Genomic DNA, 17,232 nt, shown 5'->3' on the forward strand with positions numbered 1-17,232 from the left:
TGAGATAGGATACAGCCTAGCTTCAATTAAAACAAAACAAAACAAAAACAATACAAAAAACCTGATTATCTGAGGTCACTGTGTTGTTGGCCAGAATGAAAATAAAGGGTCAAGAAATCCTTAAGGGGCCAGACTCCATTCATTAAAAGAACACCCATTGGAAAATTTCAACAGCTCTTATAAATGTCTGCAAATGACTAATAGCTGTAAGGAAAACAATGTTATACTCAAAGCAAATGTCAATGCAAAATAATATTTGTATTAACTTCTTCAACATGGAAAAAGAAAGGCTGACAAAGGGGGAATTACATGGGATAGATATGGAAATCAGACCTCCATTATGAAATCTAATTTCTTCCAGAGATGCCTTAAGTAGCTGAGATCTGGGAGTCCCCATACTGTACTGATCACTGGTTCATATCTAGTGTCAGAGGCTGGAGGGATATTTTTACATAAATATCTTAACATGTCTATGCCCAGTTCCTATGAGATGTTGTATGCTATACAATCTTTTGTGTCTGTCCTCTTTCACTTAGCATTTTGAACTATTGATACCCTCCTGGCTATATGCAACATAATCTGCTGGGGAAAAGCCATCAAGAGTCTCACCCAGCCCTGAATCCTGTGAATTGAGATAATGACCAGCATGGCAAGATAGGACCATGCTGCAGTAGACAGCTTCACCCTATGTAGTACACAGATGTTAAAATATATACATATATTCATATAAGTGAAGTTTAATGGTGTTACTATATAATAGGGATCAGTTTTTCTCCCAGACACCATAGTCTATCAAAAAGTTCAGTGCTAGGCATAGGCAATGCTTTTTTCAGTCCCATATATATCCTCCCTCCCCAAATTAGGATATAATGTGGTGGTTCTTGATTAATCTTCAAAACTCAATGGTATGAGTCTTTTGCTGAAGATGTTATGTACTTGAGTCATAGAACATGGAGAACTCAATCTGGTACTAACCTGGAAGCTTCATTCCTCTGGGCTAGCTTTCAAGGTATTAGAAGGTGGTTTTCACACTACCAGAGAGGAAAGATCATCAACAGTCTTAACCAGCTGTCAACCCTGTGAGCTACAATAACCACCAGCCTGGCAAGCCATGCACACGGGTGCAGTAATGGTATGAATTCTGTGGGAGTAACCAACCACTTTCTCGCTGGATTTAAAAGTTCCACAAAGACTTATAGCTGATACTGTTGACAGGGCCAAACACCCACAGCTGGGTAGAGCATAGGCCCTAGGGGAGATCCTGCTATTATCTTGCTATATTGAACTCTCTCCTGAGTTTTAACTTTAGACACATAGAATATTGCATGTCTCAACCACTGTTAGAAAAGATTCTCTTTTTTTTTTTTTTTTTTTTTTTTTGGTTTTTTCGAGACAGGGTTTCTCTGTGTAGCTTTGCGCCTTTTTCCTGGAGCTCACTTGGTAGCCCAGGCTGGCCTCGAACTCACAAAGATCCGACTGCCTCTGCCTCCCAAGTGCTGGGATTAAAGGCGTGCGCCACCAAGCCCGGCTAGAAAAGATTCTCTTTACAGTAGACAATAATTATTAGATACCTACAACCCCAGTTTGTCAGTGTACACAGGATAAGGGCCTGTGGAGCACTCAGCTTTCCATGACACAGCTATATCACACCCTCAAATCTCTGGGCTTAGGAAGCTATCAGAAGAAGGGGGAGGAAATAGATTGTAAGATCCATAGGTAGTGGATGTCCACAACAAAACAGTATTTGCTAGCTGAGACAGGGTTGCTGCACAATTAACTCACAGAAACTTTAACTGCATGCAACAGACAAAATCTGGCCAACCGACATCCCAGCATTAATGAGGGAGGGGCTCATGAAGTCCCACCCTGTGAGGAGCTATTGAAAGCTGATGGATGCTGAGGAAGGAGACTCAGTTTTCTTCAGGGATGCAGCATGCTGAGGCTATCCACAGTCCAGTAACTTTCTTACATCCTTGTACACTATTTGCACTCTGTTGTCTTTTTAAAGAAAACATGAATTTGGGGAGGAATAGTGTTGGTGACATATAGGGAAGATTTGGATGGTTGTAAACTGTGGTGAATTTGATCAAAAATTGTTATATGTATGTATAACATTTTTAAACATTAAAATAAAATAAATAAATTTTAAAAGTAAATATATTCTCTCTATCAATAGAAACAGGGAACAAACACAGTACTTGGTGGTGGGTCTATGAAGAATGGTTGGAGCCCAGAACTCCTCCTATATCAATATTTCAAAACAATTTACCTGGTGATATTAACTAAGGTGGATACAACAGCTGACAGAATCAGATAAGAGCCAAACAAGTGTCAGGACTTTATCTTCAGTTTGTGATATAAAATTTGAGGTACTCAGAGGACTAGGAAGAAAGAACCAACTCAATAGAGTAGGGGGAGGTGGCCTTACTTGGAAAAAGTACATGGATTTGAGCAAATGAATATTTGTAAAATATACTTAAAAATATAAATCCAGGGCTGGGAGCCATGGCTGTCTGCTTCTGGGCCCGTCACTCTGTCTAGTGCAAAGATGGAACATGGTCTTTGTAGAGGCCATGGCCCGCTGGTTTGTTGGCAGAACTGGTCAGTGATCCTCAAAGGCAGCCATGGTAGAGCCACAGCCCACCTCCAGTGGCCTCATGGATGAGCTCACCCTCAGTTGCTGCTCAGATCTAGACCCCAGCACCAAGGGCTTTCTATTGCAGCAAACGATGCTGAGAACTAAGGACCCTAAGAAGTCCCTATTTTTTTGTTTTGTTTTGATTTTTGTTTTTTGTTTTTTGTTTTTCAAGACAGGGTTTCTCTGTGTAGCTTTGGAACCTTTCCTGGAACTCACTCTGTAGCCCACACTGGCCTCAAACTCACAGAGATCCGCCTACCTTTGCTTCCTGAGTGCTGAGACTAAAGGTGTGCGCCTCCACCGCCCGGCATCCCTGGATTTATATACTAGAGTTCTTGGTCTGATGCTACTCCAAAAGTTTGATTTTCCCTCTATTTTTGGCTTACAAAAATAAGAATGACATTCCTAAAGATAAGACTAAAAGAACAGCAAGGATGTTTTCTAGAAAAGCTACACTTGAGTTGACACACAACTGGGGCAGTGAGGATGATGAAACCCAGAGTTACCACAACAGCAACTCAGACCCTCGGGGGACTGGTCACATTGGGATTGCCATTCCTGATGTCTACGATGCCTGAAAAGATTTGAATAACCAGGAGTCACGTTTGTGAAGAAACCCAACGATGGTAAAATGAAAGGTCTGGCATTCATTCAAGATCCTGACGGCTACTGGGTTGAAATTCTGAATCCTAACAAAATAACAGAGATTACTTAGTTCTGTAAGAATTCTCTTCTGAGGTGTTGGTGACAGTGGGGACAAGAAACAGTGTGATACAAGATGCTAAGGCACCAGAAGCATTGAGAGCCAATGGATCTTTGCTCCGGTTCAAGTCATTCTGAAATCCTTTTCGTTATCCTGTTTCAGTGGTTTTTTTGAACCCCCCCCTCCTCTGTTTAGTCAACCTAATTTTCAAGTACCAGTTTATCTTATGACTTTGACAAACTTGTGTGACTTTGCTTTTTAGATAATAATTAGAATGATCCCCCTTCAGAGACTGCATTTGCCACCCTGTCTCTTAAGTACTACTCAAGTCTGGTTTTGATTCATCATTTAAAATTTTGTTTTAGGGCTGGAGAGATGGCTCAGCTGTTAAAGGCTAGGCTCACAACCAAAAATATAAAATTTTGTTTTAAATGTTTCTTTTGGAGGGGGCTGTTACCTTTTGGGGTTTCAATTCTTCAGAAATAACTTTTCATAATGGAAATTAAAGAATACTGAACAGAAATGAAACTTTATATGTACTTCAAGCAGTATAGTGTTTATTGTACAAAAGAGAAGGCACTCGAGAGCAATTATGAATCATGCTGAAAAGGACACTGACAGAAATACTAGTGTGTGTGTGTGTGTGTGTGTGTGTGTGTGTGTGTGTGTATTACTTTCAAAGTTCAAGGACAAACTTTACTGTTCTGCGAATGAGGAGAAGGAGGGGATATTACTGGGAACTTAGACAGCTGTGGTGATATATCATCATTGTCAGCAAACTTAGTTTGTCAACTAAGATATCTTAGAGGGAGAAATTAGTTAAAAGAAAATATTTTTTACCACATTAAAAAAAGGGGAAACATTTTTACAATGGAGAGAATTTGGTCTCTGTTTGATAACACATTAGGCAATCTGAAAATGGAACAATTAGATGAGAGGATAAGTAATGTTGATGGGATTTAAATAATATCAATTATGAATATTATTTGTTTGGTCATTTTTGGTTTAACATTAAAAAGTTTGGTTAATTTGAGTACCAAGATAAAAGTTTTAGAAAAACTTGTTAAAACAAATCATAGAGATATTCAGACCCAAACAGAAGAATTTCTGAGATAGGTGAACCTATCTCAGTGTTGAATTATATGGTTACAGAGATACAGCCTGTTTTCAAACAACCAATTTTAATCTACCCAGTAAGCTTACAGAGCTGCCAAATGCTCAAGGCTGTGTACAAGCTAAATGGACTCCAGTGGAAATGTTAGATATGAAGATACTTAAAGAAGCTATAGTCTCATATAGTATGCACTCTCCAATTTAAAGCAGATGTTAAACTTATGGTCAACTTATAATAGAATTATCCACCAGGAATGGAAAGATTTGGTTACAGCAATCCTAGAGACTAGTCCACAGTTACAGTGGAGAACATGGTAGAAAAGGAGGCTAAAACTATAGAACAATGATGTAGGGCTAGAGATATGAAAATTTCCCAAGATCAACTTCTTGGAGAAGGCAATTATGCTGATATACAAAGACAATATTTATGTGATAACCAAACCATAATTCTATGCCACATCGCAGCTGTGAATGTGTGGGACAGAATTGAAGAAGCAAGGAAGAAAATTGAGTCATTTACAAAAGTTATACAGAGCCCAAACAACTTTCACAGATTTCTTACGAAGGCTGTCTTCAGCAGTAAATAGAATGATACCAAATTCAGAAGCTAGACAGAAAATAATTGAATCTCTGGCTTTGGAAAATGCCATTGTAGCATGTAAAGGGGTAATTAGGCCATTAAAGGAAAGACCAACACCCTTGGAAGAATGCATCAGAGATACAATTAATATTGACTCTCATGACCATGGATACTTGGATATGAGAGGAGATTTCCAGAGGTCTGAAGAAAAAAAAATGTCCAATGCTTTAATTGTGGTAAACAAGGTAACCTAAAAAGGGACCATAACTAGGGCATTCCTAGAAACAATGTTTCTTCAAAGAACAATGGCAACAGAATGCCCCTCCCTTCTGGATTATAGAGAAGGTGTGGTAAAGGCAAACATTGGACTAACAAATGTAGATCAACAAGGGACAAACAAGGTAATCCTTTGCCTTTGCAGTCATGAAACTCCCTGTGGGGGCTCTCACAGGCCCCCATGGCAAATTCAGTTCAGTTGTTTCCTCCAAATGTAGAAAAAAAACCCTTCCCAGAGCAACTAAATAAACAAATGCCTATTATAAAAAAAAAAAAAACCATACTGCTCAGGATGATAGAACACCTATTGCAGAGAGAACAAAAAATTCAAGAGAAACCATAAAGTGAATTTTTTGGCAAACATCTATAAATGAACAAAGACCAAAATTAAAAATAGAAATAAATGACATTCTCATTGAAGTTCTTGTCAACACAGGTGCAGAAGTAACAATAATTGCATGAGAATCTTGGCATCCAAATTGGCCTCTTCAGGAGATAAATTTTTAGCTGTTAGGGATTGGAACATTATCTGAAGTGAAACAGAGCACAGATGGATAGGGCCAGAAGGACAGAGAGGGAAATTAAAGTCATATGTGATTAGTGTAGCTATGAATTTATGGGGCCATAATATATTACAACAATGGAATACCCAGATTAACATTCCTTCAACCTCAGAAACAAACCATAAACTAACATATGTTTCTGAGAAAAAATATTAGGAGGCATTATTATAAAGAACAGTCACCGGCCATCCAGATTGCACAACAACAAGGCACAACAACTGATAATCTTCCAAAGACACCAACAGCTCTACCTTTAAAATGGTTAGCAGGCAAGCCTGTATGGATTCAGCAATGCCTTTTAACAACAGAGAAACTGCAGGCCTTGGAATAGCTGGTACAAGAGCAGTTAAATGCTCAGCATACTGAAGAATCAACCAGCCCTTGGAATTCTCCTGTATTTGTTATGAAAAAGAAATCTGGTATGTGGAGAATGGTAATAGACCTAAGAGCAATTAACAAAATAATTCAGCCAATGGGCTCTCTATAATCTGGAATTCCTTTGCCTACTCTGTTACATAAAGGATGGCCTCTTATAGTTATTGATTTAAAAGACTGTTTCTTCTCAATACCCTTATCAGAGAAAGACTTGCCTTCATGGTGCCCACTTATAATAATTCTCAGCTGGTTAAGAGATGTCAGTGGGGGGTTCTCCTTCAGGGAATGTTAAATGGCCAAACCCTATGCCAATATTTTGTATGACAGCCACTGGAAGTAATATGTAAACAGTTTCCTAAATCTATAATTTATCATTATATTCACAACATTTTACTAGCTGATTCAAATGCAGACACCTTAGAAAGAATGTTTAAAGCAGAAAATTTTGCCTTGTTGGGGATTACAAATTGCTCCTGAAAAGATACAAAGAGGAGATTTTATTAATTCTTTATTATATATAATAGGTCTACAAAAATTAGACCCCAAAAGGTGCAAATTAGAAGAGATCAATTACAAACACTTAATGACTTTTGAAGATTATTTGGAGACATTTCCAGTCTATGGACTGCTGTCGGGGTAAAAAAAATAATAAAATGAGTAATTTGTTCAAAACCTTAGAGGGTGACAAGGACTTAAATAGTTCAATAGAATTATCAGCTGAACCTGAGAGAGAATTGGCTTTTGTGGAAAAGAAAATACAGGATGCACATGTGCTGTGGATATCACTCTATATAAATAAAACACTGATGGCCAGTGACTAGACAGGAAGTATAGACGGGACAAGGAGAGAGGAGAATTGGGGAAACAGGAAGAAGGAGGGAGAGACACTGCAGCCACCGCCAGGACAAGCAGCATGTAAAGATGCCAGTAAGCTACCAGCCACGTGGCAAGGTATAGATTTATAGAAATGGGTTAATTTAAGATATAAGAACAGTTAGCAAGAAGCCTGCCACAGCCATACAGTTTATAAGTAATATAAGCGTCTGAGTGATTATTTTATATGTGGATTGTGGGACTGCGGGGCTTGGTGGAACCTGGAGAGAAGCCCTCCAGCAACAATGTGGATCCAAAGCTTGATTGCATTTCGTTATTTTACCCTCTAAGCATTTTCCTAAAGGAATTTTAACGCAGAGGGAAGATATTATATTTCTGAAGAGGTCTTTACAAAACTAATCAAATAGCAAATGTCTGGCCCTAACACAGGAAAAGGCAGAATCACCCTCAATAACACATACTGCACACTGTTCTTTTCTGAAGCTGTCTCAAGGGGCGGTGAACAGATAACAAAGTTGGCTTGCTTTTTTCCTAGTAGCCTCAAACAGACCACCTTTCTAAAGACAGTTCTCCAACATTAAGGAACCATATTGTGATATAAAACATGAAGACACTGTGGCATTTCAGACCGTTCAGTTCATACTTAAGGCACAATCTGGAGTCCTTCAGTGAAATAACCATTTATTCAAGGCCGTATAAGAACTGGGAGAGTGAGTCTCCTGGGACACAAGGCATTTTAGGTGGAGAATGACAGTGACCAGCAGCCTCCTGTCCCCAGGTGCCCACCTGTACCATGTGATAGCAGTGTGCTGAGAGCCTCATCAGTGTCCGCCTCCTCCTTGGGTTTCTCAGGAATCTAAATGTCTCTTCTGCACTCACTGGGAGCTGTGCTGGCAGGCGTTTCGCTGAAGGTAAATCCATGTTCTTAGGTAGAAGCTTCTACCCTTTCATTTCTCTCCCGGAGTTTGTCACTGGTACTTTAACTAGCACAGTAAAGAGCGTGGAACTGGAATGCTGGGCTTTCGGGTCAATGGCTGGGTCTCTCCCTGTAATATCACACACTAAAAAAGCTCTCCCTGACCTCTGTAATGCAACCCTGTGGGAGAGCGAAGACTCCTGCCCTGTCAGATTCCCTGTGAACTGTGAGGTCACACCCCAGCTACACCTTCATCTGGAAACTGCATCACCCGGCCTTAATATGAGGGGATGTGCCTAGGCTTACTGCAATGTGATATGCCATGTTTCATTGATATCCTTGGGAGGCCTGCCTTTCCCAAAGGGAAACAGAGGAAGTGTGGATCTAGGGGAGAGGGGAGGTGGGGGAAGGGGTTAGGAGGGAAGGAGGGAGGGGAAACTGAGGTCTGTATGTAATATATGAGAGAAGAATAAAAAAGATTTTTCTATTATATAAAAAAAGATTTTTCTATATCCTGACAACAAGCCAAGGAAATCATAAGTAAATGTCTTGCTTGTTCCTTTTACAACCAAACTCCACTACCAGCAGGGTGTAACCCAAAAGGTACTCAGAGGAAGGAAATCTGGCAGATGGATGTGTTTCATTTTGCAGAATTTGGAAAACTGGAATATGTACATCATACCATTGATAATTATTCAGGATTTCAGGGGACAACTACTCTGAGTTGTGAAAAGGCTGATTTGGTAATCATGCATTTGCTAGAAGTTATGGCTATCATGGGTATACCTATACAAATTAAAACTGACAATGCTCCAGCATATGTCTCTGGTAAAATGAAACAGTTTTTTGCTTATTACAATATAAAGCATATTACAGGTATATCACATAATCCTACAGGCCAAGCAGTCATGGAAAGATCAACTCAAACTCTAAAGGATATGCTAAATAAACAGAAAGGGATAACAAAAAACCCCAGAAATAGATTACATAATGCTCTGTTAACTTTGAATTTTCTCAATGCTAATGAGAAATGAACAACAGCTGTGGAGAGACATTGTATAACAGAAAATACTACAGAATTAAATCAGCCTATATACTTTAAGGATGTGCTGACCTCAGAATGGAAACCAGGATATGTGTTACATTAGGGATGAGGTTTTACTTTTGTTCTACAGCAGAACAAAAGCTATGGATACCATCAAAATTGACAAAGGTCAATTTGAATAAGAGACCTCTTAATTAGAAGAGGTGACAGATCATCAACCAGTTTAAACTATTCATTCAGTTTAAACTAACTTATTCCACTAAAAAATGTTTTTCACTTAATCAGATATAACTTACCAAAAGGGAAACTCCCCAGAGTTAGGCTTGGGGAAGGGTTTTTGTTTTTGTCTTTTAGGAAAATGAAGGCATCCAGCTAAGGAATCTGAAGAACACTGGGCAAATGAGACATCTGAAGATAAAGGACAAATTATCCAGAAAGAAAATGTCTCAAGAAAAAGAGTAAATTGACCTATTGGTACATCACATATAAAATTTCAAAAGTCGTCCTAAATGTTTGTTTCTGCTGTCCTCTACAGACACTTAACACAAATGATCTTTATGTAGTCCTAGTTCAATTAAAAATTAAAGATGCCTTTGGAGTTGGAGAATGGCTTTCTCTTTCTCTGTACCTAAGCATGCTTGCTAAAAGAAAATGGGCTGGGTGGTGGTGGCGCATGCCTTTAATCCCAGCACTCAGGAGGCTGAGACAGGTGGATCTCTGTGAGTTTGAGGTCAGCCTGGTGTACAAAGTGAGATCCAGGACAGGCACCAAAACTACACAGAGAAATCCTGTCTTGAAAAAATTTTTAAAATTTTTAAAAAAGAAAATGAAAAATCTCTGTATCATGTCAGAAGAGCCATCTGATATGGGACAGAAGAAAACCAAAATTAATCTATTGCCACTAATCTCATAATTCTTTGGTTCTATTTAGATTCTTTAAAACATTTTTCAAGGCATGAATTTTATATCAAAATTTATAAGATTTACGTGTATATGTTTTTAAACTTTTGTCATAATATTAATGGTCATATAGAGTACTAACATTCCAGAAAAAAAGCTTCATCTAGCTGCTTCTACATGTTTTTGTGTTTGAGTCTCTATCAGTTTTCTGCAGGGAATTATGACCATGCCTAACAGCAAATCTGAAGTCTCCAAAAAGATGATGGGGCTCCACAACGATGATTCCATCAGGACAACGATAAACACCACCCAAAGATTGGCTTTGTACTACAAACTGCTCAGGACAATTTTGAGATGGCTAACTAAGATGATCCTGCCTCACAGACTACCCAAGCAAGGACTTGAGATAAGCCCTGCACTTTTGCATTACGTAGAGACTGGACAACAAATGGTACAGCTACCTCTCCCAGGATTTGACAATTAACCCAAAAAATTTTGTTTTCAGGATCCCCTAAAGATGCTTTTGCCCCCAGACAGCAGGAAGTAATTTTAAGAACATGACACCCACATTCCCAAGAGGTAGGGTGGGTGGGTTTTGGATAATAGTCATTGTTTAAGATGGTTGGTTACAAGCTGTTCATTATTAATGGTCAGGAAAATCATTAAACAAAGGAAATTATATTCAGGGTTCTTATTTGAAAAAAAGAGGATATAGATAAGAGATAGATTATTGAATCTTACTCTGAAAAAAGATGTAGAAAATATAAAATAAAGGGCAGATTATTGAATCTAATCTAAAAAGAAAAGAGAGAGAATATGGATATGAAAAGATAAAATGGTAGAATATTGAATTTTCTTTTAAAAGGCAACTACTAGTTTTAAATATTTTACATTGGATTGGATTTTTATATATTGTATAAAAATTGGTAATTTTTATGTTGATACAAATTTGAGATTGACTTTATTAGAAAATACTGTAAATATAATTCTAATCTTGTTCAAGGTATTGTACCTATACAGTTCATTTAACAATATAGTGCAATTTGCTAGTCCTTAAAAGTTATTATTATCAACTAATTAGGATATAAAGAAATGTAAGTTAGTAATTAGTCATTATAATCAAACTTGTAGTCATATTAGGTATGTTTCTAAGATCAAGCAGAGATATATTTTATATAGACAGGTCATCTTCAAACACTTCAGAGATCTGCAGACTATGGCATTTAAGATGTTTTAATAACATAGATTCTTTTTTTATGACTATGAGACATGTCTGCTCCTGGCAGCACCAATCTACTTCAGAGATGATGATGGGCATCAAAGAAACTCCATATGGAGTTTACTTTCATTGTGGCAAAAGTTAGCCACTGGACAAGAAAGTGCTCTCAAATTGACTACTGATAATATGCTGTCCAAAATGGACACAAAAGAAAGGACTGCCAAACCTTGCCAAGACAAGGTAGGGAGGCTCTTTAGAAAATCCTGCTTCACAGATGAGTGTGTCAGATATGCTAAGGCTGTAGGTTGAAGAATGGATGCCCCAACGTTGCAGAGAAACCTCGAGTGACTGTCCAGGCAGCTTGCTGTTTCTGTCATTTCTCACATTTTTTGGGAAGTTGCTTGTTTGCACTTCCTGTTTTACTAGGTTATTATTTCCTTCTTGGGTCTCTGAGCGAGTAAGATTAGATAGTTATAGTTTTCCTTGGTAACAATTTCAGAAAAGAAGCTCACTAAACAGGTGTAAAGTGTATAAGTTTGAAAGACAACAAAAGATAGTTTTTGGTTGGTAATACAAGTTAGGATAGAAAGTGAATTAAGTACATTTTGGACTCACCAAAATAGGATAGATAATGGAATATTTTTGCTGAATTTGCCAAATGCAAATGGAGTAGACATTGTTGATGTATTTATTGCTTGTATATATTGTATATAGTTATTGTACTTATTGTATATAGTTTTTCTGATATTAGTTATAACTTTTATTTTAGACAAAAAAGGGGAAATGTGGTGATACTTTATTTGTGCACCCCAATAAAACTTATTTGAAGATCAGAGGGAAAAGCCAGCCACTATAGTAAACACAGAGGTCATGCAATGGTAGCATACACCTTTAATCCTAGCATTTGGGAGGCAGATAGCTATCCGGATCTCTGTGAGTTCAAGGCCACACTGGGAACAGAGCCAGGTGTGGTGGCACATGCCTTTAATTGCAGTACTAACTATGGAGGTCTGGAGGTCTGTACAGACAGACAGGAAGTGATATAGCTGGGTGGAGAGAGGAAGTAAGAGGGCAGGGACAGAAAGGCATATAGGCATGAGTACAGGAAATAGGTCTCTCTCTTTTTGGCTGAGGATTTCTGGTGGTAAGAACATGGCTGGCTTCTTTCTGCTTCCCTGATCTCTCAGTTTTTACCCCAATATCTGGCTCCAGGTTTTTTTTTTATTAATAAGACTGCAGCACACTTCATGTGAATGAATACTGCAACTGCCATGTGAAAAAGCAAGCAGCTAGACATACAGACTAACCTGATTGTGTCATACTTTTTAGTTTTATCTAGCTGATGTCTCATTGGATCTTCTGTGTTAATCTTCTACTCTGAGATCTGCAGTGAGCTTGGCTTTGTGCCCTTTGCTCTCAGGCTTGACTTACCACAGTGAAAGAAGATAGACATCTATAGATTTAAAAAAAAGGCTGTTCTAGGTGACATTCTGTGTGAGGGAGGCTCCCATGAAGCTTCCCCACCCCAGAGGCCTATGAATTCACTTAGGATAAATTATTTCCTGTGGGAACTCAGATATCAGGAGTTAGCTCAGTGGTCTACCCTGCTGACTGACTGGTGATGGATTTCTAAGAGGCAACTTTGAAAGCTTTTGGTCTAGAGGATAAAACCCAATTTGAGATCAAACTACATTCAAGATTTCTGCAGGCTGTAGTGGCTGCTATCTGGATGGGTGATGTCAAATGTTACACTACTAGAAGCATTTTGTTTCTTTTTGGGATGGAATGGATTAATGTGATCAGTTTAAACAAATCATAGACTGAAATAAAACTTTAATGCTGTTTAATATGTAAAAAAATGTAAATCTACACAGAATTCTAAAATATTTAATTTCAAACACTAGACGAAGAAGAGCCAGGGGATCCAGTTATCCAGTGATGTATAACCACATGCTGTTTTATAGGAACCTCTGTCCTTTTAGTTTACTACAGTTAGGCACATGTCTAATATTGCATTCCTAGTTAATTATGTTTTGATTTATAATATACTCATTTGCACATCAAGCATGTTAGTTCCTTTCATCTCAAGTGTAACTACTCTAGAAGTCCTTTACCATCACCCCCATTATTATTATTATTATTTATTTTATGAGGATTCTCATTTGTATAAAAGCTTGTTAATATCTGATGTCATAGTCACAGTCTAATTTGTTTTCACTTAAACCTTTAAAGATCAGGTAGAATAATGCAGCTGGGGCTGAGGGTGTGAAGGAGTTGGGGGACCTGTACAAAGCTGGGGTTCTGCTCTCTGGACACTGCAGCACTGTGAACATGGGCTTGCAGATGCATCTTTGCTCTCAAATGAAATATACTGCTTCTCAAATTAGAATTACCTTTAATCTTGTTTTCTCCTTAGAGACACGAGGCAGTCCTTCTTCCTCGGGGCAAACATTTTTGTATTTTCCAAGCACATCACAAATTTTCACCTTTAAATCTTTTTTAATGAGTTCCTTTAGATGAAGGTACTGCAATTCACTGTACTCATGCTCCATTTCCTTCACTGTCTTGGTAGCAGGGTATTCTGAATATAAGGACTTAGTGTCATATTTCTTCCTTAGTTCTTGTTCTGTAGATATTTCCTGAAGATGAGAAGGTAGAATGATTTTGAAATGACTCTGTCCTTATATATTACAGTGTAGAGACAAAGAAAATGGAGCAACTAATTAATATTTATTAGTTAAATATCTTCATAAATTCTCTTCTATTTACACTATCACTAGCTATTGATAAGAAGTGAAACCAATTTATTCTCATCTAAAGTAGGAGAAAAACATGACCCAACATAGTTAACTTAGTATTGGTTACAGTGTTGATTACAATAACCACACTTTACTTGTTAAATCTTCACACAAATGATTACATGACTTTTAACATCACAACAGATGACTTTTGTAAGAGATAGTACTGTACACTACCTAGAAAGGTTAAGCCCCAACAGTACATTTGAGGCCTTTTTCTGTTTTTCAGTAAATAGCTAGTAGGCAAGCCTAAGTTACCAAGAACCAAAATCACTGAACACCATCAAAAAGAAAAACAAATTGCTAGATTTTACTTTACATTGTATACTGTGTAGTTTATAGTTATATGGCATAATGTATATTGTACATTAACAAATCATAGGGAAGAGAAACAAATATAATAATGTTGAAGGGACATTAGCTGGCAGGCACAACAAAGTTTAAATTGTACTTCAGATTATACCCTGTGAGAGTACCCTGCATACATGCAGACTGTCTGCACTGAGTCACGCTTTAACATGGTCTATATGATATAATGAACAAGGTGTTCGATGATCTTTACCAGTTTTGCTCAGTACATTAAAATAAATAAAATGCTATTACATGGATCCTAACATCATTAAATGAATCTGTTCTCTGCAGAAAGAGACACATGTGGAAGACAGAACTTGGTAACTGGTTGGGACTTTGAAGGAGGGCTGGAGTTCTCTGCAGAAAGAGACTCATGTGGAAGACAGAACTTGGTGACTGGTTGGGACTTTGAGGGAGGGCTGGAGTCCAGGTCTCCTCTACTTCAGTGTTTCGATACGATTCACCAGCTGCTATTTACTAGAATGGAGACAGCAGCAGACAGAGGAGTAGTCAGCCAAGACCCAGGGAATGGAGAAGGATATTTTCAGTTTGTAATATGAAATTTAGGCACACAGAGGCCTTGGGAGACAGAACTGCATGGGCAGCCAAGGAGGACATGACCCGTGAAAAAGCTTATGTATTCAAGAAGATAAACATCCATAAATATAATTTAGACTTAAAAATGCAAGCTTATACATAATTCTGAAATACTTAAATAAGAGTATCAAAGGTAGAAAATCCAGGGGATCCGGTTGTCCAGTGATATAGGGCTTTCCATTAGAATCACATGCTGTTTTTAAAGTCCCATGATTCCTATCTTTGAATTATTGAGACCATAGCCCTTTGATGTACTAGACTTAGGCACATGTCTAAGATTGAATTTCCAGGTCATTACATTTGGCTTATGATGTTATTTGCAGAGAAAGCATATTAGTTCTTTTCATTCAACTGAAAACCCTGTGAGGTCTTTATCATTTTTCTATATTATTATTATATAAGTAGTCTCTTCATTTATTTTAAAGTCATATTTGTTATATTTGTTGTAATCTAAATTTTTCACATAAGCTCAAGATGGGTGGGAAGTGTCCTGGGACTGGAGAAGTGTAGGGCATGTGCAAGGCTGAGGTCCTGTTGTTGAGATGCTCTCTACAGCCCACAGACAAGGGCTCACAGACGCCTCTCCTCCTCCAACTAAGTACATTGCTTTTAAAATTAGAAGTAATTACCCTTAGTTGTTTTCTTCCTTTAAGGATATGAGGTAGTTCTTTCTTCATACATGTATCACATTTATATTTTTCAAGTATTTCACAAAGTGCTTCTTTTAAATCTTCTTTGATGAGTTCATTTAGAGGCATACAGCGGGAATCACTCTGCCCATCAGTGACTTCCTCTTCAGTTTGCACCAAGGGCTTTTCTGAATGTGAAGGGGCACTGTCATGGTCACCTTCATGTTTTTTCTTTTTTATTTGTTCCAAAGATGTTCTCTGCAGGAGGAGAGATGGAAGGTTCATTTGCTTGGTTTCCTAGAAGTTTTTAAATTTTTTTTTATTTTTAGGTGCTTGTTTTCAAAATTACTTTATCTTCACAAGTCATAAGTTACAGACCCTAATAAAGTAAAAAAATGCTTAACACTTAACAGTTAAACTTCTTCATATATGTTTAGTCTGTCTCAAATCACTAGACTCTCATTAAGAACTGAAAACAAATTATGTTTTCCTAGAATTAACTAAAAATCATGAACCTGTGATTTTTGTGTCATTGTTTGGAATAAACTAATGGTGTGTCACATGTTCAAAACCATGAATTACATGATATTTTTTTTGAATTTTTTTATTTAGATGAGATTTAACATTTAAAAACAATTCTCACACCTAAATATTTGACCTCACCTACGTGTTTCCTCAGAGAACTTGTAATATTGCTCCCTAGGAGTGTTTATTAAACAATGATTCTCTTCCTCAAATTAATGATTATTATATCTCAAACTGATGACTATCTTAACTACACATATAAATGGAAGAAAATGATTTTTAAAGTATCATATAGGATTTTACTTCATGTAAATAACTAGCTTAAATATTTTTTAAATTTTAGCATGTTTACAGGATTTTTTTCTCTCTCTCTTTTTTGTTTTTTGTTTTTGACCTGCAGACACTCAGACCTAAATAAACACACAGACACTTATATTATTTAAACAATTGGGCCTAATGGCTCAGGCTTCTTGCTATCTAGTTTTTATATCTTTTTTTTTGAGACAGAGTTTCTCTGTGTAGCTTTGTGCCTCTCCTGGAACTCACTCTGTAGCCCAGACTGGGCTTGAACTCACAGAGATCCACCTGGCTCTGCCTCCCAAGTGCTGGGATTAAAGGCATGCGCCACCACCACCCGGCTAAGGATTTTTTCTCATAAATAACCTCTCAAGGGGGAAGATCATACATAAAAAATCATGTATGTATTAATTGACTTCAGCTCACAGACAGTAGGAAAAGAGCTATTTGGTGTATCAAATAGCTAGAGACACATGATTATATGGATTTGGCTGCTTCTCAGAAGGAGAAGCAGTTGATAATAAAGCTTTGGGGACAATAATTAATTAATAAAGCCATATACACCTGTTACACAGGGAGACATAGCTAAATTAACTAACAATAGAAATGGAAACTGAGCCGGGCGGTGGTGGCGCACGCCTTTAATCCCAGCACTCGGGAGGCAGAGGCAAGCGGATCTCTGTGAGTTCGAGGCCAGCCTGGACTACCAAGTGAGTCCCAGGAGAGGCGCAAAGCTACACAGAGAAACCCTGTCTCAAAAAACAAAAAAAAAAAAATGGAAACTGTAAGAAAGATCAAATGTGTTCTGCAAAAATAGTTCAGTATTGGTACAAAGCATTTTTAAAAGGCCAGGGAGGAGAGACAAACAAGTAG

At 37.7% G+C, this 17,232-nt stretch overlaps 1 protein-coding gene and 1 pseudogene across 1 annotated transcript in view; one reads left to right on the top strand and one right to left on the bottom strand.

Moving 5' to 3' along the window:
* LOC114682135 overlaps positions 1-15,782 on the bottom strand; it is a 28,137-nt gene extending 12,355 nt beyond the window's left edge. Inside the window, exons 1-2 of the mRNA XM_028855956.2 lie at positions 15,538-15,782; positions 13,556-13,801 (exon numbers count right to left, since the gene is read on the bottom strand). Of these exons, the coding sequence (XP_028711789.2) occupies positions 13,556-13,801; positions 15,538-15,666 (375 nt within the window). The 5' untranslated portion in view covers positions 15,667-15,782. The remainder of the gene's footprint in view (positions 1-13,555; positions 13,802-15,537) is intronic.
* On the top strand, positions 2,625-3,353 carry LOC114682113 (annotated as a pseudogene).
* Positions 15,783-17,232: the final 1,450 nt, after the last annotated feature.

Source organism: Peromyscus leucopus, chromosome 17 (genome assembly GCF_004664715.2).
Source record: "Peromyscus leucopus breed LL Stock chromosome 17, UCI_PerLeu_2.1, whole genome shotgun sequence".
NCBI lineage: Eukaryota > Metazoa > Chordata > Mammalia > Rodentia > Cricetidae > Peromyscus > Peromyscus leucopus.